This window comes from Neovison vison, chromosome 2 (assembly GCF_020171115.1).
Source record: "Neovison vison isolate M4711 chromosome 2, ASM_NN_V1, whole genome shotgun sequence".
Classification (NCBI taxonomy): Eukaryota; Metazoa; Chordata; class Mammalia; order Carnivora; family Mustelidae; genus Neogale; species Neogale vison.
This window is the reverse complement of record NC_058092.1, coordinates 525,443-546,439: the sequence shown is the minus strand read 5'-3', so window position 1 is coordinate 546,439 and position 20,997 is coordinate 525,443. Positions and strand designations below refer to the sequence as shown.

The 20,997-nt window shown below is 59.0% G+C and overlaps 3 protein-coding genes across 8 annotated transcripts; 2 read left to right on the top strand and 1 right to left on the bottom strand.

Moving 5' to 3' along the window:
• Nucleotides 1-3,480: 3,480 nt before the first annotated feature.
• Nucleotides 3,481-5,017, bottom strand: TMEM88B (transmembrane protein 88B). Its single transcript, XM_044236295.1, has 2 exons — nucleotides 4,742-5,017; nucleotides 3,481-3,741 (listed from the first exon to the last, which is right to left on the bottom strand). The coding sequence occupies exons 1-2, from the start codon at nucleotides 5,015-5,017 to the stop codon at nucleotides 3,481-3,483; spliced, it is 537 nt and encodes a 178-aa protein (XP_044092230.1).
• On the top strand, nucleotides 4,848-11,277 carry ANKRD65 (ankyrin repeat domain 65). Of its 6 annotated transcripts, none has more exons than XM_044236911.1 (5): nucleotides 4,848-5,707; nucleotides 6,965-7,043; nucleotides 9,169-9,389; nucleotides 9,496-10,027; nucleotides 10,389-11,277. In XM_044236911.1, the coding sequence occupies exons 2-5, from the start codon at nucleotides 6,975-6,977 to the stop codon at nucleotides 11,088-11,090; spliced, it is 1,524 nt and encodes a 507-aa protein (XP_044092846.1). In that variant the 5' UTR covers nucleotides 4,848-5,707; nucleotides 6,965-6,974; the 3' UTR covers nucleotides 11,091-11,277. The 6 variants fall into 6 exon arrangements, with proteins under 6 accessions (XP_044092846.1, XP_044092848.1, XP_044092845.1 ...); XM_044236913.1 differs by having other exon boundaries at nucleotides 6,817-7,043; XM_044236910.1 differs by having other exon boundaries at nucleotides 6,802-7,043.
• Nucleotides 11,278-16,678: 5,401 nt separating this feature from the next.
• MRPL20 (mitochondrial ribosomal protein L20) lies at nucleotides 16,679-20,848 on the top strand. Its single transcript, XM_044236909.1, has 4 exons — nucleotides 16,679-16,823; nucleotides 16,942-17,052; nucleotides 18,970-19,047; nucleotides 20,448-20,848. The coding sequence occupies exons 1-4, from the start codon at nucleotides 16,737-16,739 to the stop codon at nucleotides 20,619-20,621; spliced, it is 450 nt and encodes a 149-aa protein (XP_044092844.1). The 5' UTR covers nucleotides 16,679-16,736; the 3' UTR covers nucleotides 20,622-20,848.
• Nucleotides 20,849-20,997: the final 149 nt, after the last annotated feature.

Sequence of the window (20,997 nt, the reverse complement as noted above, 5' to 3'; positions counted from 1 at the left end):
GGGGTCCTGAGGCCGGTGTGGGGCAAGCCAGAGGCCCTCAGAACCCACCCCACAACAGGAAGGGGGACAAAGGGAGGGGGGCCGGAGCAGCAGGGCCCAGAGGTCCCTTCGGGCCCCCGCCCAGCTGCCACACCCACACATCCTTCTGGACTCCACCTGCCTGTTTATGGTCAGGGACATGCCAGCATCCAAGGGTCTGGAGGTCTGTCCTCTCATGGCCCAGGAGCCCAGGCCTGCCCTCTGTGGTCCCAGAGCTGGCCACAGCAGAGCGGGCAGCCTGGGCAAGGGGCGGCTATCACCCTGCCCGCCTCCATCCCATCAGGTCTCTGCAAGGGCCAGCCAATGCCATATTCTGCTCTGGGGACACGCAGGCCTGTGCTCCAAGGGCTGCCAAGCTGGATGGGGGACAAGCAGGCGTGTGCCTGCCAGGATGCACGTCTACTTATTTTTCCTGACAAGGGTGGGGCCACGCAGACCGGGTGGGCACGAGCTGCAGGAAGTGCCGAGACCCTAGGGAGGCAGCTGGCCGGTGTGTCAGGACAGTTAGGAGGCCCGGGGTGGGGGGTGGGAGGGGGCAGAGAGGAAGGCCGGCATCCAGACTCCTGAGTTTCTGGCCTGTAGAGACCTGAATGGTGGGCCCGTCCTGAGGTGGGACCCCAGCTTTTTTTTTTTTTTTTTTAATTTGACACAGAGAGAGAGAGAGAGAGCACCAGTAGGCAGAGAGGCAGGCAGAGAGAGGGGGGAAGCAGGCTCCCTGCTGCGCAGAAAGCCCGATGCGGGGCTCGATCCCAGGACCCTGAGATCATGACCCGAGCCAAAGGCAGAGGCCTAACCCACTGAGCCACCCAGGCGCCCCGGGACCCCAGCTTTGGTTCCCTCTGCTGGAAACGTCTGCCACAGGGAGCTGATCACCAAACTCAGTCCCAGCCCCAGGCACAGTCCAGTCCAGTTTGGATTGGTAAATAGAGACTGGGGAGGGACAGGCCAGTACCAGCACCTTGGTGGGGGGGCTCCACAGAGGTCAGGGTGGGGCCCAGGGGGCAGGAGGGAGGAACTCAGCCCTCAGAGGGAATGAACTGGCCTCATCTCCCAGAGCCCGGCTAGCTGCCCCCGGGGCCTGAGGGGGACACCTGAGCGCTCATCGCAGGAAACACTCTGAATGAGTAAATGACCTGGGGCAAGTCAAGGAAGCTGACAGAGCCTCATCTCCGCATCCGTGGGCTTGGGACGATGACTCTGCCTGGGGTGCTCGGGAAGCAGACAGACGGATGCGTGCACATCTACACAAACATGCACAAACATGCAGTGTGCACACACACGCACACACACGGACTGTGGAGACCCCCATGACCAGGTACATTTACAGGTCAGGGGCCTAGGCACTTGGGAAAAAAGCATTTGTTGCCCCAAATAGAGATCTGTGCCTGCCCCAGCAGTAATCCAGTGCCTCAGCCCTTGGCTTTCCCGACCGACGCTCTAGAAGCAGACCACACGGCCTCTTCTCTTACTCCCCACTCACCTACCCCCTCGCAGGTGCTCCTTTTGTGAGTGGGTGGGGGCAGAGCTGGGGCTGAGGCAGCACATCCCTGGGGTCAGCTGGAGGCCATGCAGGGCCCCTGGGGCCGGCCTGGGAAGTTGGGACACACCTTAGGAACCCTTGAGGCTCTGGCAGCTGAGTTCCCCACCAAGGCCTCCCCCCGACCAGGCCCAGCTGTTGTTTTGATGACACTGGGGCCAGGAGGATCCTCAGGAGGGCCCTCATCTCCGAAGCCTGGCCAGAGCCTGCCCAGCCTCGGGCAGGAGGGGAAGGAAGGCGACTTCAGACCAGGGGAAGCTAGCCTTGGGCGCTGGGCAGCGGGCCAGGCTCCTGTCTGACTGGGCGCAGACAATTGGAAAACCCCAAGAACTCCTGTGGGATCTGAGCCGCCACACACCGCGCTCTGCTCGAGGCCACAGAATGAGCCTGAACCCTGAGCCCTGATCTTCAGGCACATCTAAAGTCCCCACCCTGCTGCTCACACACACAGCCTTGCCGGCTGCAGAGGATGCTAGATCCCTGAAGAGGCCTTTCAGCTACTCCAAGATTCTGAACAAATTACAAGAAACACATTTTTGGCTTGTTTGTTTTCTTTTAAAGTCATTTGGGGGCGCCTGGGTGGCTCAGTCGGTTAAGTATCTGCCTTTGGCTCAGGTCCTGGGATGGGCTGCATCAGGCTGCTCTCTGCGGGCGGGAAGTGGGCTCCTCCCTCCAGCTTGTGCTCTCTTGCTCTCTCTTTCTCTCAAATAAATGACATCTTTAAACAAATAAATAAAAGAAAATGCCTTTATAAAAAAAAAAAAAACTGTACATCCAACGTGGGGCATGAACTCACAACTCTGAGACCAAGAGTGACAAGCTCTAAAGACACACACACAAAGAGTCACACGCGCTGCTGACTTGAGCCAGTCAAGTGCCTCGAGAAATATATTTTTAATATACTGCTGGGCTTATAAGTAAGTAAATATCTTCAAGGCTCCCCCCAAATTAAAAGCACTAAGAATACATAAATAAACAAACAAACGCGGGAAGATGAAAGGAAACAGGTGGCATAGCAGGGAGGCCCGCGACCCAAGGACGGAGACGCGCACCTGCCGTTACCGAAGCCCGCCCGGGACCGAGCGGGGCCCAGGTAGGGCCGCGTCGCAGAGGGACTGCTTCCCGGAGCGACGTGTCCCCAGGATGTTCACGGTGCGGCGGACAGAGGAAGGGAGCCACCGCCCAAAGAAACAATACAGCATCAGCGAGCCTCATCGGAAACGACAAATAACGGATTCGGACCCCCCGCCCCGAGAGAGTAAGACAGCGTGGCCGTCAGGTGTCACAAAGTAACCGTGTGGGAACTGCTCCCACATGGGATCTGGAAGCAAAACTGGAACCTAAAAGTGAACGAGCGTGAAGAGACCGTCACAAATGACGAAACAAGTCTAACCTCTAGATGCGCCAATAAAAGAACGAAATTAAGTGACCCTGCTAATCGGCAGATTAGACTTCACCCCGCCACTACGGAGACTTGGAAGGAGACGAAGCAACTGGCCAGAGCGCAAGACAGAGTCCGGGGGTCGGAAACAGCCAGCGAGCGGGACGCCCGCCGGGACACACGGCCGCGGGCGTTTCCACCGAGCTGCGGCCTGCGGGGCGGCGCGGGGCGGCGCGGGGCGGGGCGGGGCGGGGCGGGGTGGGGCGGGGCGGCGCGGGGCGGCGCGGGGCGGGGCGGGGCGGCCGTCGGAAGCGCGGCCTCGGCTCGGGCGCGTCTGGCGCCACCTCGCGGCCGCCCCACGCGCTGCGCACGGAGCCCCGCGGGTCTCCAGGCGGGCACCGGGACGCGGGCACCGGGACGCACGTCCCGAGCGCGCAGGCCCGGGCTCTCTCACGGGGCGGGGCGGAGGCCGGGGAGCCCTTCCCGGACTCGGGAGTCTCGGCCCTGGAGAGGCCTCCGGGGCTCACACCCAGGCGCAGAGCGGCTCGTCGCCGTCGGGGTGGCGTCCCAGTCGCCCACGGTCGCGGCACCCAGCGCGGCGGCGGGCTCCAGGGCTCCAGGCTTCGGGCGGCAGCAGCGCGCGGAGGCGCCGGGCCAGGCGGGCGCGGGCGGCCGAGGCAAGCACGAGCAGCGGAGGCAGCGAGAGGAAGCCGAGGACGATGAGCGCCGCGGAGCCCCTGTCCGAGAGGAGCGCGCGGCACGCGGGGCGGGGAGCCGGGTGAACCTGCGGGCGAGGCGAGCGGTCGGGCGGGGCGGGGAGCGGCAGGGCAGCAGGTGGCCCCGCAGAGGCCTGGGGGCCGGGCCCGGAGGACGGACGGGGGGCGGGGCCCGGAGGACGGACGGGGGGCGGGGCTGCTGCCCGGGGGCGGGGCCTGGTGAGGGACCAGGCGGGGCGCCAGGTCCGCGCGGACCCGAGGGCTGGGGCCTGGGCGCGGGTCTGAGGCCTGGCGGAGGGGGTGGCTGGGGCCGCCCGGGGCCAGGCATTTCTGAGTCATGAACGGGAGATCCGGGGCCCAAGCGGCAAATGCCCCGATTAGGAGTCCCTTGAGGGGAGGCTCAGAAACTTGTTCCCCGCTTGTCTCATCGCGGCTTTCCTCCCGTCTCTGCTTTCCCGGGGCCCTTCCCCAGGTGGGCATTGGACCTCGAGCTCCTCCCCGTGTCTCTTCAGGCGCCTCCGTCTCTCCCGCGGCCCCGTCTTCGTCCCCCTGCAACCCCCCCCCATGCCTACAGAAGAAGGACCCATGGCATGGCTACCTACATGCGTGCCCCTTCCTTAAACCAAGCCATAGCCCATTCCACACGGGGAAATCCAGCCCAGGGCAGGAAGGGTCTCCTAGTAGCCGTGGGGACGGGTAGGGGCGATGCCCTGGAGAGCTTTGGCCGTATCTTCATCTTCTCTTCCTGGAACCCCCCCTCTTCCCACCATGCCCAGCTGTCCAGGCCCTGGTGGCCCTTGGTACAAGGCTAGGGACCTGCCAAGGGGAGGGAGCTGTCCGCTCCAGTGACAGACAAAAGCCCTTTTTCTGTGGCTGTTGGGGGGGGGTGCCTGGCAGAAAAAGGGGCTTTCCAGGGAGGGGCACATGTGTCTCCGGGACAAGGGGGCCATGCTGAAAGGGCGAGATTTACCTACAGCCCAGGGCCCTGAAGGTCTGCAGGACAACCCCCACCCCCGGTCCCAAGGGCCCCAGCCAGCCCCCAGCCTGCCCATGGAGGGCCTAGCTCACCCTCGAGTGGCACAGGAATCCCAGGAACACGATGGCAGCCGAGGGCAGCAGCACGAGCAGGAACACTGTCGAAGGCAGCAGCAGCCGCAGCAGGAGCCCCGCCAGGGCCTGGCCAGGCAGCAACAGGGTCCCCAAGCCGTGGACAGCCAGGCCTACCCATCCTGGGGACATCCCGGCTGAGGCCTGGCAGTCAGGAAGTCTTCCTGGCAGCATGGGTGCCGTGTCAGAAGTGCCCCCTCCCTCATCCTCCTCTGTCTCCTTCTCCTGTTCACTCATGCTTTCCCAGGCAGCAGGCCTGGTGGGTTCCCAGCAGTAGTCAGAGGGCAGGACCTGGGTCCCCAGGTCAGACTCCCACCCAGAGCCCAGCAACCATGGTGGACCCAGATGGAGGACAGCGCCCTGGCCCAGGTAGGCCCAGCTCTGACCATCAGTATCCAGGGCCACACCACTGCCTCAGTTTCCCCTGCTGCCAGGCTGGGACTCTCTCTGCCAGGCAACTGCAGCTCCAGCCCTGGCTAGTGTCCCCAGCCAGCTCCTGTGTGTTCTGGTCAGGGATTGCACAGCTGTCCTGGCCCTGGGGCCCTCCTCCCTCCCGGGCCCGCCCTCTCCCTGCTTCCAGCTCCCCCACACAACGACTTCATTTCATAGGTCGTGACTCTGACAACTGCCCCATCAGCGGCTGCTGTATTGAGGTGGCCACACACTGCACTTCCCAGCCTTCGTCCCTGCTGGTGCTCTCATCCCAAGCCTGGCCTTCCTCAGCCTCAGTAAAACAGGGGCAACACTCCGTGGTGCCTAGACTGTGGGGCTGCTGAGAGGCCACGTGAGCAATGCACGTGAACTGCTCAGTGGAGGACCCCGCATACAGTAGGTGCTCAATAACAGAGGCTACAAATACAAGCATCCTTTGTGTTGGAGTTTCATCCGTCCTGAAGACAGAGAGCATGCATTCCATTATTTCAACAGGTGAGAAAGCCTTCCCTGACCTTCCGTAAACCCCAACTTATTTCCCCAAATATCACTGAAATGCTCTTAACTCCCAACAGACATTAGGTTTTTCTTACATAGCACATAACATTTTATTTTATTTTATTTTGTTTAAGATTTTATTTGACGGGGCACCTGGGTGGCTCAGTGGGTTAAGGCCTCTGCCTTCCGCTTAGGTTATGATCCCAGAGTGCTGGGATCAAGCCCCACATCGGGCTCTCTGCTCAGTGGGGAGCCTGCTCCCCCCGCCCCCGCCTGCCTCTCTATTTGTGATCTGCCTGTCAAATAAATAAATAAAATATTTAAAAAAAAGATTTTATTTGACAAGAGGGCAACAGAAGCAGAGTTGGTAGTGGGGAGAAACAGGCTTGCCTGCTGGGCAGGAAAACTAGCTCTTTACCAAGACCCCAGGATCATGACCTGAAGGTGGAAGCAGATACCGAGGACTGAGCCACGCAGGCGTCCCATAGGCCTTTACACCACGTGAAGCAGCAGGCTTTGTATCTTATCAGAGAGATAGTATAGGACTAACAGAAGTCTGTAAAAATTTCAGCCAACTGGAAAGGCACAGCTTCGAAATGGAGGCAAAGTCAGAGAGGTCGGTCCTAGGCTTTACTAAAAGCTGGCAAGGACCAGATTACGGAAAAAAACTCCCAACTTGCAAAAATGCCCCATGAAGCTGGAGAAGTGGGCAGGACAGACGGACGTGGTCTGTGGGCCGCAGCTCAGACCCCGGACCTGGAGGTAGGAGGCTGGAGAAAGCATGGATGTCACGTTGAGTGCATTCACCAAAAGCCCTTGCTTCCCAGTCAGTCCCCAGATGCAGCTGCTTTCCTCAGACAAGGGAGCAGGTGGCATTTTATTTATTTTTTTTAAGATTTATCTATTTGACAGACAGATCACAAGCAGGCAGAGAGGCAGACAGAGAGAGAGGAGGAAGCAGGCTCCCCGCTGAGCAGAGACCCTGATGCGGGGCTCGCTCCCAGGGTCCTGAGATCATGACCTGAGCTGAAGGCAGAGGCTTTAACCCGTTGAGCCACCCAGGCGCCCCATAACACGGCCCATTTAAACAGCGCTTACCTAACTAGCTGACACTGGGAGCAGCTTCCTGCGTGCGAGCTGAACGGACAAGCTGGAGGCATCGGATGATGGCGCCCTCTCATGCCTTCCCCACCATGGGCTCCACTGCTATCCAGCTTTTCCTCGGACACTTTCCTGCACGTGAATTCCCTGCAGACACACGTGGATGGCGGATGGCAGCGGTCACGCACGGCGGGGCGAAGGCTGCAAGCCTCAGGCAGGCCTCGGTGAGGAGGTGAGCGGAGGCTCCCTGCAGCCCACGCCAAGCCCTGTTGCCCAACACACACGCGCGCAACTGAATTATTTTCCCAAGTGCACACGTATCCAGATCTTATACTAGCTGTTTGCTTATTCAGATACAAATAATTTAGGGTAGAAAACGGTGCAAATGATAACGTTCAGACGCAGAGTTCGGGTGGAGAGGCTGCCTGTCTGCGGCTCATAAGCTCCCGCCTCTGCTCATGTCCCTCTCGCGTTCCTTCGCTCACGGAGCACACACTCGCCGAGCTCCCTCAGTGTGCCATGACTGCCCTAGGCTCTGTGGGCCCAGTGGTAAAGGAGGCCAACGTGGGCCTCTGCTTTGTAAGGAACAGCTCTGTGTGGGGGCCCCGGCAGGCCTGCGTGAATCCACACCTGAGTGAACGGCAGGGCTCTGGGCTGGGGCAGACGGCGGGAGGACCAGCCAAGCAGCCGGCTCCCACGGATGTCCGCCTTCAGGAAGGGCAGGTTCTAGGCTTCCCTGGCTCTTGCAGGGTGTGAGATTTTTCCACCAGGCCTGCCAGGGGTCAGCGAAACATGGACGTAGCTTTTTGGCAAGAGCCGCCCTGTCCCCCCAACCCCTCCCGCTCATCCCCTCACCCCCGACATTTGCCAAGGGAAGCAGGGAACAGACAGCTTTGATCTCTTGGTTTTGCTGCTTAGGTGGTAAACTATGACCTGAGCCAAAGGCGGGCGCCCAGCTGACTTAGCCACCCAGGCACCCTGGGGAGGCGACATTTGAACAGAGTGACTGAGGCTCACAGGATAGAGTCCATGCGGCTTGGGGGGGGCGGAGATGGGGCCACTCAGCCCCTTGGCAGAGATCCACCCTTTGGATCTGGTACCTGGAGAGGCTGCTCTCAGGGTGGGGGGGAGGGGAAATGTCAGTGTTCTGCTGCTGCTCTAGAGCAGGAGCTGGGGCCTGGGGTGTGGCAAGGCAGGGCCTTGAGGACACCTCATTCCTGGGAGTGTGTGCAGCAGCTGGGGACTCGGGGCGGGGAAAGACATGACCCCCCGCCCCAAGCCATGTTGCCTCCCAGTGGACAGTCACAAGAGGCAGCTGGGCTATACCACCCTCTCCTATCTGGGGTCTGGATAGGTGGCCTTACCCGGGGACTGGGGATGATAAGGTACTCTCCAAGTCAGGGCCCCCACATCGAGGTGACCAGTCCTGGAGGCCTTACACAGGCCCTCTCCTGAAGCGCCACTTCCCATCCTCTGGACTTGACTCTCCTAAAACTCCTTTGTCTGACTCCCTCCTTCTAGTGTCCAGGCAGGGCTCTGCCCCTTTCACAGCCTCTGCTGAGTTGCCTCAACCTGCCCTCAAGGGGCTTCCTACTCCCCACAGTGTCATCCCGGCTGCTTGGTGTCCCTGGTCAGTCTTCTCTCCTGGCGTGGCCTCTGTGTGGGGGGAGGGGCCCCACTTACCCTGTTGGTTTCCCCAGCCTGGAATCAGGAGAGAAGCCAAGCTCTAGCCGCAGAGGTGGTCTTAGCCCGAAGACAGGAGTCGGGGGAGGAGCAGGGCCCAAGGGAGGGACCCGAGGGAGGCACGTGGGTGCCTCTCTGGGGCACGTCGTGGCACAGCAAAGGCTGTGGGCCTGTTTCGGCCTGCCTGGCCTTTGTCTCCCAGGAGGGAGGCCGAACCAAGAGCCCTGGCAGTTGGCAGGGGAGGAAAGGTGCTGGGGCAGGGGCTGCTGCCAGCCCCCTGGGTGTGTCTCCTTAAGTTGCTGGGTAAACAGTGCAGGGAAGCAACCAGTAACCAGGCCCAGGAGACCACAGTGTATCCCCACCCACAGCTGCAGCCCCAGCCTCCCAGCTTCTGGGAGCAGGCAGTCCACCTCCACACTTTCAGGTGTGTCACGAGAGGGCTACGGGGCTGTGGCTTGCCTGGGAACCGGGTGGAGAGGACCCCAACTGGGGGACAGAGCCCAGGGTGGACCCCCTCTAGGGGAAATGGGGAGTTAAACCCTTCAGAAGGCTAAGTGGTAGTCTGGTCCCCTGGGGAGACGATGGGGGGCGGGGAGTTCACATTGGGCTGGGACGCATGGGCTGGGGATGGCCAGTGGCCTCCAGTAACCATGAGGGATTCCTGTTCTTCACAGATGGACACCAGGAGCTCCCAGCCAGGGGAGCAAGACGTGACAGAGGCAGGGGCTGCGCAGGAACTTCGGTGGGTGGAGCTAGGCTCCGAGGAGGCCCTGGGAGTCGGGACAGAAGGTCCCAGTGCCCCGCAAGCCGGGGGGCGCCTGCTGCAAGCCGTGTGGTGGGGTCATCTGGGCCTGGCAACAAAGCTACTGCGTCAGGGGGCCAGTGTGGAGGAGAGGTGAGCCCCGGGGCCGGGTTGGCAGGGGTCCCTTCTCTGGGCAGGGCGGCAAGGGCCCTTCCACCTGCGCCTCTGCCCCCGTGCGTGCCCCCCTGTCTGCCCACAGGGACCACACGGGCAGGACCCCGCTCCACCTGGCCGTGCTGCGCGGCCACGTGCCCCTGGTGCGTCTCCTGCTGCGGCGCGGGGCGGCGGTGGCAGCTGCCGACCGAGCGGGGCGCACACCTCTCCACGAGGCCGCCTGGCACGGGCACTCGCGGGTGGCCGAGCTCCTTCTGCGGCGCGGGGCCCCCGCGGCGGCGCGCTCGGGGGCCGGCCTCACGCCGCTGCACTGGGCCGCGGCGCTGGGCCGCACGCTGCTGGCGGGGCGCCTGCTGGACGCGTCGGGACCGGGCCCCGCGGCGGCGGACGCGCGCGGCTGGACGGCGGCGCACTGGGCGGCGGCGGGCGGCCGGCTGCCGGTGCTGGAGCTGCTGGCGGCGGAGGGCGCGGGCCTGGACGGGGCCCTGACCGTGGCGGCCGCGGCCGGGCGCACGGCTGCGCTCCGCCTCCTCCTGGCGCGCGGGGCACGGGTGGACGCCCGGGACGGCGTGGGGACCGCGGCGCTCGGCGTAGCGGCGAGCCTGGGCCGCAGGCAGGTACGGCTCGGCCTGGCTGCGGGGAGGGCGCGGGCGGGCGGGCTCCTCCGCCGGGTAGAGCCGGGAGGGCGGCTGTCGGGGGTCTGAGAGCGGCCTCGCCGTTTGTAACCTCTCTTGGGAGGCCGGTGAGGATGCCTGGCCCGGCATTTGGACTTCCTCCTGGTGACTGGCAGCAACAAATACGGAGCGAGCACCAGGGCTGTCCTGGAGTCCAGCAGGCCCCCAGGCAGCCGGAAGGGAGGCCGCGGGCTGCTTAGTCTTGGACCTTGTAAGAGGATGGAGGAGGAGCCCTCCAGGACCGCAGAGGTGCTAGCCCATGGGTCAGGGCCAGCACCTGCCCTCTCTGTCCCTCCTCTTCTAGGACATGGAGGTGCTGCTTGACCACGGGGCAGACCCCAGCCTCAAGGACAGGCACAGTCGCTCTGCACTCCACAGGGCTGCTGCCGGGGGACACCTGCCCGCTGTCCAGCTGCTAGCAGCCTGGGGAGCAGAGGTGGATGCTCGCGACTCGCTGGGCCTCACACCTCTACACCACGCTGCTCGGGGAGGCCACGCGGAGGTGGCCAGCCACCTCCTAGACAGGGGAGCGCAGGTCAATGCTGCTGGATGGCTCCACAAGACCCCCCTTCACCTTGCCATGGAGCATGGCCACAGCCCCACTGCAGAGCTTTTGCTGAGCCGAGGGGCTAGCCCCACCCTGAGGACACGATGGGGTGAAGTGGTCCAGGACCTGCTGTCTGAGGGGGCCTGCCCTAGGCACTGCCCACCCTTTGCAGAGAGGAGTGGGAGGGGCACAGAGCCCCCGAGGCCCAGAGCTGGACAGAAGTCTTCTGGCTCCCACAGCCTTCGGTGTGCACCCGCTCCTCTCCCCTGGACCGAGGCTGCCTGCCTCCCTGAGGGGAGGACAGCAGAGAGGTTCCCAGAAGAGAAGGGGGGCAGTGACTTGAGCTCCAGGAATGGACCTGGGACTGCTCTGCAGCCCCCTGGGATCACGTCTACCCTGCAGCCGCGGCCTCCTCCACACTCGGCTTCAGCAGAGACGGAGTCGTGGCAACAGATCTGACGACGGACACCAGACAGTCTCCCGTGTCCACCATGGGGCGGTCACCCTCAGCTGCTCTCGCTGTGACATGGGGACGTTCTTACTGTGTTTCGTTCATTGTATCTGGTATTTGCCTCTTGGCACCCTTTTTTTTTAAGAGAGAATCTTTTTTTTTTTTTTTTAAGATTTTATTTATTTGTCAGAGAGAGAGGGAGAGAGAGCGAGCGAGCACAGGCAGACAGAGTGGCAGCAGAGGCAGAGGGAGAAGCAGGCTCCCTGCCGAGCAAGGAGCCCGATGTGGGACTCGATCCCAGGACGCTGGGATCATGACCTGAGCCGAAGGCAGCGGCTTAGCCAACTGAGCCACCCAGGCGTCCCTTGGCACCCATTTTTAAAAAAGATTTTATTTACTTGAGAGAAAGAGAGCATAAGAGGGGAGAGGGTTAGAGGGAGAAGCAGACTCCCTGCCAAGCAGGGAGCCCGATGCAGGACCCCATTCTAGACATCCAGGATCATGACTGCCGAAGGCAGTTGCTCAACCCTCTGAGCCCCCAGGTGCCCTGCTGGCATCTCTTTATCACGGGGCTGAACTAATGGGCACAGCTGTTCACATACCCCTGTGATCCAGAGCCCGCTCTCAGAACCGCTCAGACAAGCCAAGGCAAACTGTTTCCCTTGCCCTGCCTGGTCTTCCCTGTAGGACCCCAATAGAGGTTCTGGCCCAAGCTTTTTGTTCCTTCTTGCTTCTGGCTCTGGAGGACACGGGTGCCTCTCTGCATGGCACAGCCTCTCCTCGCAGGAAATGCAGGTAGTAAAGAATGTTCCTCAATGATGTCAGCCTCTCCCTGTCATTACTCAGCCATCTCTCTAAGTTAAAACTCCCGTGGCTGTGGCACAGCTGAAACAGATGATGACCCACCTCCGGATCCTCATAGAAAATCATCATCAGGGACGCCTGGGTGGCTCAGTTGGTTAAGCAGCTGCCTTCAGCTCAGGTCATGATCCCAGCGTCCTGGGATCGAGTCCCACATCGGGCTCCTTGCTCAGCAGGGAGCCTGCTTCTCCCTCTGCCTCTGCCTGCTTCTCTGTCTGCCTGTGCTCACTCTATCTCTCTGATAAATAAAATCTTAAAAAAAAAAAGAAAATCATCATCATATGCAATTTAAAACTATAGTTTTTCTGAGAGAACAGCTTTATGGAACGGATTTCATTTTTCAAAAGTGTGAGTTCTGCCAAATATTTTTAAAAAGATTGTATTTATTTATTCATGAGAGACACAGAGAGAGAGAGAGAGAGGGAGGAGCAGGCTCCCCACTGAGCAGGGAGCCCAATTAGCACCTTGGCCCACGGGCCATGGAAATGCTTGGATTTACATCCAGGCTAACAGGAAGCCTTGAAGGAGTTTGTGTGAATGTGACATGGTCTGATCTGCTTGGAACTGGCCAAATACACAGCGGACTGCTCCTGAGGAAAGGAGGTACAGGGAAGCCAGGGAGATGGTGGCACCTCAGCAGCAGGGGTTGGGATAAGCAGGCAGAATCAGGCTGATTCTGTAGGCAGAGTCCCTTGGACTTGGTGACGGGCTGGACATGGGAGGCGAGGTAGGAGGGGTAGCAGTGGCTCCCAGTGAGACCTAGGCCTGAGTTGGGGATGTCGGCGATAGACCTTTTCCTCCATGGGTAGAGCAGACCCACAGGAGACGACAAGAGGGAAAAGGTGAGGGCTGGAATGACATCTCTGGGATCCTCAGTGAGAATGGTCTCCAGAGGGGCAGGATGGCCCTACACGGAGCTGGCAGCACAGCCCATGGGCTCTACCTTCAAGGCACACCCAGCCCAAGGGCTCTACCTTCAAGGCACACCCAGCACACCCAGCACCCAAGTGCCTCTCACTCCTCCACGGGTCCGCTATGGCCTACACCACCATAGGCTTCACGGGGGACACAATGTTGCCACAGCCCAGCCAGCTCCCAGCCCAACTGGTCTCCCTGCCTGAGCCCTGGCCACCCCCCAGTCTTCCCTAAACAACAGCTAGCAGCTCATTTAAAAAGTTGGTGGTGCTCCCCTCCCGCTCCAAATGTCCCCACTGACTCCTCCTTTCATGAAAGCAAAAACCAAATGTGGGATATTGTATTGCTCAGATGCCCTAATGACCTCACCCAGCTCACATGCTCCTTCTACCGTGGGATCTCCATGTGCCTCCTGTGAAAATTAGTAACAGAGGGGTGCCTGGGTGGCTCAGTGGGTTAAAGCCTCTGCCTTCAGCTCAGGTCATGATCCCAGGTCCCGGGATCGAGTCCTGCATCGGGCTTCCTCCTCTCTCTGCCTGCTTGTGGTCGGTCTGTCAAATAAATAAAATCTCAAAAAAAAAAAAAAGAAAAAAAAAGAAAGAAAATTAGTAACGGAAAGCCTCACTATAATGTAGCTGGGAGGCTCAGGGCAGAGGGCGCCCTCCGGCCCCACCACTCATCAACTGCTGACCCAGCCAGCAGAGGGACTCTGCAAGTGGGTGTTACTTCCACTACCCCCAGCAGGAGGAAGAGAGGCTTTCCTCGTCTGCCCAGCAACAGCCCAGCCAATGAGGGGACTGTCACAACCTAGACAACGAGAGGCAGCCATAATTTAGCCAGTGAGAGACTTTCACAGCCCAGCCAAAGACAGGGGCGCCTGGGTGGTTCAGTCGGTGAAGCCTCTGCCTTGGGCTCAGGTCATGATCCCAGGGTCCTGGGATGGAGCTCCACATCCGAGTCCCTGCTCAGTGGGAAGCCTACTTGTCCCCCTAACCGCCCCCACTCCAGCTGTGACCTCTCTCTCAAATAAATAAAAAATCTTTAATAAGAGACAGCCACGATTTAGCCAATAAGAAGCCACTGTATTTCAAACTTTGTTTACTCAAGTGGACTTTTGTTTGCAGCAGCCCCCCCAACCCCTTGTTTTCCTTTATAAAAATCCTCCCTTGGTTGTTCTCCTGGTATTGGAGAAGCTGACTTGCCCTGGATTGCAATTCTCTTATTTTTAAAAAAATTTTTAAAAGATTTTACTTACTTATTTGACAGAGAGAGACCACAAGTCGGCAGAGAGAGAGGTGGGGAGGAGCAAGCTCCCCGCTGAGCAGAGAGGCCGGGGTCCCAGGACCCTGAGATCATGACCCAAACAGAAGGAAGAGGCTTTACCGCGGAGCTGCTGGGGGCGCCCGTGGCAGTTTTATTTGCAATGTTAACACTCCCACCTCGAACTGGAGGCCCGGTCTCTGCCCCTCGACACTGAGTGAACTTTTGTGACTACTTGGGCTGCTGACATGATGCTGTGCGGCTCTCCAGGGTGAGCCACGAAGGCATAAGGCAGCCTGTCACCTTGCCCTTCAGCCACCGTGTCGGGAACGCCGGCCCTGAAGCCACCGCGCAGCGAGGAAGCCTGGAAGCAGCATGTGCCACCATCTCTGAGGCTCAGCGGCCCGCGGGCTCTCAGCTACCTGCACACTGGCTGTCTTCCTGACCCTGACCACACCAGGTGTGCTCTTGCCTCTAGCCCTTTGCCCTGGCCGCCTCCTCTGCCCGCCGCTCCACCCCACAGATACCAACCTGTGCCTCGGTCACTTCCTTCACTCACCGCCACCGTCAGTGCACACACTAACACTATTTAAAATCGTGCCCCCACAAGAGAAAGCTCTTCTTCAGGCAGAATGCCAGGAAGTATGGGAAGAATGATGAGGTTAGAAAATCGATGAATGAATGCAGATTTGCCAAGAAACAGGATATGTATGTGGTCTCAAAGTGTGGTGGCCCTGGAGGGGTGCTGCTCACCCGTTCCAGACTGCGCTCCTCATTCGGGTTCACATCCACCACAGCACCTCTCAGTGGACTGTATACTTCTCCCGGTGGCCCCTGACACAGGCTGAGCATGCAAAGTTACTGGGGTCTCCCATTTCCGTCCAACACAAGGCATCCCTAATAGCCATGTTTGCTCACAACTACTGTGTGAGTTGACATGTTGTCTGACCTGCATCCTATCTAAGGCCCTCCCTGTCTGATCCGGGTTCCTCTCTCTCTCTCTTTTTTTTTAAAGATTTTATTTACTTGACCCTAAGAGCATCTAGACCATAAGCGGGGGGCGGGGGGGCAGAGGAAGAGGGGGAAGCAATCTCCCTGCTGAGCTCCATCCCTGGACCCAGAGATCACCACCTGCTCCTCAGGCAGATGCCCAGCGGCCTGAGTCATCCTGTGCCCCTGCTCCTCAGGCAGATGCTCAGCGGCCTGAGCCACCCTGTGCCCCTGCTCCTCGCTCTCCACAAGACACCTCTGCGCTCCTACCTCCACCTCTGGGTCTGCTTGCAGGAAACCCTTCATGAGTTACAAAGTCCTTCTCTACAAGATACTTAGTACTTATAAGCATAAAAAAGGTGGAGAAGCCTGGTCAACAAAACCTTGAACCAAGTGGTCAAAGCTGACAGCACCCAAGTTGGGACAGGCTGCCATCCGGCTGGATACTGTGCACAGACAAAAACACAGTATAATTTCCGTAGTATTCTGCCAAAAACGTACGACCAGACTCTAATGAGGAAACATCAGATTCAAATTCAGACATCCTACAAAATAACTAACCTGCACTCTTCAAGAATGCTGGGATCAAGAAAGAAAAAAATGAGGATTGGGGGAGCCTGGGTGGCTCAGTGGGTTAAGCCTCTGCCTTTAACTCAGGTCATGATCTGAGGGTCCTGGGATGGAGACCCGCATCGAGACCCGCATTGGACTCTCTGCTCCGCGGAGAGCCCGCTTCTCCCTCTGCCTGCAGCTCCCCCAGCCTGTGCCCTCCTTGTCAAATAAAGAAATATAATCTTTAAAAAACAATGTTTAAAAAATGTAGACCGTTGGTGCTTTGGGGTAAAGCGCATGGGGAGTTCCCTGAAGTAGTCTTGCAACTTCTCTGTCATTTAAAAGGTTACAAAGAAATTGCCCCCTCCCATTCGGCCCCCGGCTTCGTTATTTTTCATTTTAACGGTAACACGGCGGGAAGGTGGTAAAACACAGAACTTACCGTCTGAGGGACTCCGTTTTACGGGAAGTGCTGCGCGAGCACGCGTCCCGCCCATTTCCAGGGTTCGGCACCTTCACACGCTCAGGCAGCCTCGGCACCGCCGCAGAACCTTCCTGGCCCGCGGGGACCCCGCGCCCCCGGCCCCCTACCCGGCCCGCGGACCCCGCGCCCCGCCCCGCGGACCCCCGGCCCCCCGGCCGCGGACCCCAGCGCCCCGCCCGCGGACCCCGCGCCCCGCCCCGCGGACCCCGCGCCCCGCCCAGCGAACCCCGCCTCCCGCCGGCTTCCGTCGGCGGACCCGCCCACTCTGCGCGTCCCGGACGAGCGGGACCGTTAGCGTCCATCTTCCTCACCGTACCCACCGCTCCGGACCGGCTACTCTCTCCAGACGGCGAGCCCCGGCCCCGCAGGAGCAGCCGGCCGCCGGCGCGGGGGGAGGGCGCTCCGCCGCAGCCCGCCGAGCCCCAAACCTCGGACGAGCGGCGCAAGGAACCCCGCCCCAGAACGCCCTTCACCCCGGAAGTCCCCGCCGGGTCGCTGACCCGGATGTACTCGGGCGTCGCCGCCGCTTCCGCCGGAGGCGGGGCGGCGCGGCGCATGCGCGGCTGGGCAGAGCCGCCGGCCCGCGGGCGCCATGGTGTTCCTCACCGCGCAGCTGTGGCTGCGGAGCCGGCTCACTGACCGCTACTGGCGGGTACAGGAGGTGCTGCGGCATGCGCGGGTGAGTGGGCCGCGCACGCCCCGCGTCCCCCCGCGTCTTCCCCCGGCCCGGGGCCCGCAGACGGGGCGCGGAGCCCGCGGGGCGCGCTGACCACCCTCCTTCCCCGTTCTCGACCCAGCACTTCCGCGGAAGGAAGAACCGGTGCTACCGCCTGGCGGTGCGAGCGGTGACCAGAGCGTTTGTGAAATGCACGAAAGCGCGACGACTGAAGAAGAGGAACATGAGGACAGTAAGCGCGGACGGCCGCTCCCACCCCACCCCTTCCCCCGGGTCCCGACCCGCGCCGGCCCCCATCCCGGATGGCTTCTCCGTCTGCGACCGCCCTCGGTTCCCTGGTCCTCCCTCTCTCGCTTCACGTCCGAAGCCGCCGCCAGCTCTGCCTGCTCCGCGGACGGAGTCTGGGCTAGCCGGGCTCTCTCCTGGGCCGATGTGACAGCCCCTCGCCAGCCCCCCTGCCTCCACCGCCCTGCTCTCCGCGGAAGGCCCTGGGGTGGCTTCGACCCCAGCCGGACTCGGGTGCCGAGACCTCGACTGGAAGCGCTGGCCTTCGTCAGTGACGCTTCGTAAATATTGGCTGAACGAATGAGGAAGAGGGCATGATTCTGACCCCCCTTTTTATTTTTTTTTTAAAGATTTTATTTATTTGACAGAGAACACAAGTAGGCAGAGAGGCAGGCAGAGAGAGAGGAGGAAACAGGCTCCCGGATGAGCAGAGAGCCCGATGCGAGGCTCGATCCCAGGACCCTGAGATCATGACCTGAGCCGAAGGCAGAGGCTTTAACCCGCTGAGCCACCCAGGCGCCCCTGACCCCCCTTTTTAAAACATTTTATTGATTTGACAAGAGAGAGTACAGTGGGGGGGCAGCAGGGAGCTCGGGGCGGGACTCGATCCCGGGACCCTGGGGTCATGACCTGAGTGGAAGGCAGATGCTTAACCCGCTGAGCCACCCAGGCGCATAGTTTTCACCCTTTAAAGTCAGAAATGCCTCAGTACCTGTCGGCCAGGGTCACAGCCTGAGAAACTATCCCTGTGCACCGCGGTCTCGTGTGCAGGAGTGACCTCTGCATCCCAGCTCTGTTCTTCCAGCCTTCCATTCACTCAGAATGTTAGCCTGGTGCGGCTTCCTGCGACGCTGGGCCTGGTCAGTGCACGAGTGCATGGGACGACCCGTGGGCAGTGGCCAACAGCACACATGCGTCTGCTGCTGTTGGGAGCAGAGGACCTCAGGGTGGGCTGGGGTCCCCGTACAGCTGCGGCCTCTTGTGAGAGCCCATTTCTCAGGCCCACTACTGAGTCAGAAACTCGGTGGCGGGGGTGGCGGCTAGAAATCTGTTTTAACAAACTTCTACCTAATTCTCATGCGTGTTCAAAGTTTAGAACCACTGAAGGGAGAAAATGGACTTGCATACTGTCTTGAGATTGAGAAAATAATGACAAGAATCCAACGCCTTATTTTTATTTTTTAAAGTGATCTGTACAGTGTGAGGTTTGAGAGCACAACCTCCAGAGTTGCACGCTCTACCAGCTGAGCCAGTCAGGCGCCCCATAATGCACCCCCTTGTTTAACAGACCCCATCTATTCAGAAGCGTCCGTGTCACTCTGACTTCCCCTCCCAGGTTATTCTTGATTTCTGTGTAGTTTTCGGACCTGTTGCTGTGCCTGGAACTTACCCTCCTCCTCCTTGCCAGGAAGGTTCTCATGATGCCTCCCCTCCCTTCTCCTCCAGTCCTGCTCTTCCCCCCAGACCGTGTTTACCTCCATCTCTGCACAGCTTCCACCTCCAGGTTTTCATCCTCACCTGGTTTAACTGATCTCAGTGGCTGTTGTAGTTCATCCACACGGGTCCTTTCTGCACTGAACTCTGTCTGTCAGAGTCTTTTGCCCACTTTTGTATTCTCAGGGTCTAAGAAATTCTTTAGGGCATGTGATTTTCCTACTTATTTAGAAGGAAGCGGGCATTTGAATGAAGGGCATCAACCTTTGCCAACTGTACTGCAGGCTAGTGTGCGTGAAGAGAAATCACGGACTGTTGTATTTACTTTTGCAAAAAGCGTTTGACTTTTACGTGACTCAGAACCTTTGCTGGGAGATGCGGACATAATGCACAATTAGTTCTTAAGCATCTCAATGTTTTCTTATTTCAGCTCTGGATTAATCGAATTACAGCTGCCTCCCAGGAACATGGCCTGAAGTACCCAGCATTCATTGTCAATTTAATTAAGGTACGGTTGAGGATGTGGTCCTGTTGAGATGTTGAAATCTACAGAACGTGATCCAGCTGACAAGGTCCAGTACAACAGGCTGTGGAGTGTTGGCTCCTTGGCACATTCTCAAGGTGGAGCTGTGGCAGGGTCAGGGACCCACTGGAATTGCTTTGCCTTTGCCTCACTGGTAGCAGAATTGGAAATAGGGCAGCGATACCAGGACTTGAGCCCTTGTGTTTCCCCATCAAGAGAAAAGTGGCAGAAAACTTGGCTGGACCTTTAAAGTGTAATTTCAAAGTTTTGCACTGAAAGATTTCTGAGGAGGTAGCAGATGAAGTTGAAACTCAGACAGCAGGGGGAGTGTCTTGGACAGGAGAGATTAAGCATGTGTCACAACATTTTGGTTAGTTGTTGAATCGTGTTTACCCTAATCCCTCTGACATTTAAATTTTTTCCTAAAAAGGGGAGTGGGTGTTGTGCTTCTGGCCTGTGCCACATCCTGTCTTCGGTACTTTGCAAGTATCCTCATGCATGACTTCCTCATTGCACCGATGAGCTCTAGGCTCAAGAGAGTGGACCTTGCCCCCGGTGGTAGAGCAGGAACCCCCTGCAGTTACGGTTCACACGCAGGATCATCCTACCTTTTGCTTTTCACATTTGTCTGTTTTTGGAAGTTACATCTATTTTACCTGATGGATGATCTGGTTCCATTCCCTTGTGGGAATCGAGAATACCCGCTTTGTTCTTTACTCCTCTGCCGGCATCTCACCTACTTCTCTGTGTCTCATTTTGTTGTTTCTACAAGGGGGATTGTGATTTCCTCTTTGAAGCTGCCTTAAAGGTTTCCCCAGGCCAGCAGTCCTAGTTCTGTTGGGGTGACTGATGAGATCGATCGTTGACCCTACCAAGGTTCTTAGGGTCCACCAGGACCAGATGCCAGCATCCTTGCTCATGGGACATCACCTCCTGCAGGATGCCTTTCCCTTGTCCACGTTTACCTTCAGCGTCCTGCTTGGATACGTTTGCCACAGGCTCTCCACCTCCCCAGAGAGCCCATGTGTCCCAGGAGGGCAGAGACTGCCCTGGAGTTGGTGCTCAGCAGAGGAGATGCTTCTGGCTGACTCAAACCATAGGACTCTTGGCTGCGTTCAGTCTGGCTGCTTTTCCCTCTTTTCTTTTTAAGATTTATTTATTTATTTGACAGAGAGAGATCACAAGTAGGCAGAGAGGCAGGCAGAGAGAGAGGAGGAAGGAGGTGGCTCGGTGCTCCGATTCAGGGCTCGATCCCAGGACCCTGGGATCATGACCAGAGCCAAAGGCAGAGGCTTCACCCACTGAGTCACCCAGGTACCCCAGTCTTGCCGCTTTTCACTGAAAGACATTTCTGACGCTGACACAGGCTCTGATTTTCTTCCCAGTGCCAGGTGGAGCTCAACAGGAAAGTACTTGCGGATCTAGCCATCTATGAACCAAAGACTTTTAAATCTTTGGCTGCTTTGGCCAAAACAAGGAGACAAGAAGGATTTGCTGCTGCCCTGGGGGATGGGAAAGAACCCGAAGGCATATTTTCCAGAGTGGTGCAGTATCACTGAGGGGGACTGCAACACTGTCTGCCCTTTGCAGCCGAGCGTCTTAGGAAGTCGTCTTTTCCCATCACAGTAATTCAAGTAGGGGCTAAGAATTATTTGTCACCAGTGTGGTTTATCACCAGTTACTAATTTACATTTTAGTAATAGGTGTAAGAGGCCTCTTTTCCCCTCACTGCGACAGATCTAGAAATCGCACAAATTGTACAAATAAAGTTCGTGTGGTATTCAGAGCTCTGAATTGTGTTCTCTGGCATGCCCTGGGTGCCCTGTGGGGGTGGGGGAGGACTGCCAGGGTGAGGGGTCAGCTGAGCATGATCTACAGCCTGGAGAGCAGGAGCCAGATGGCCGAACTTTGACCTTGGCTCCCCCTTCAGGGCTG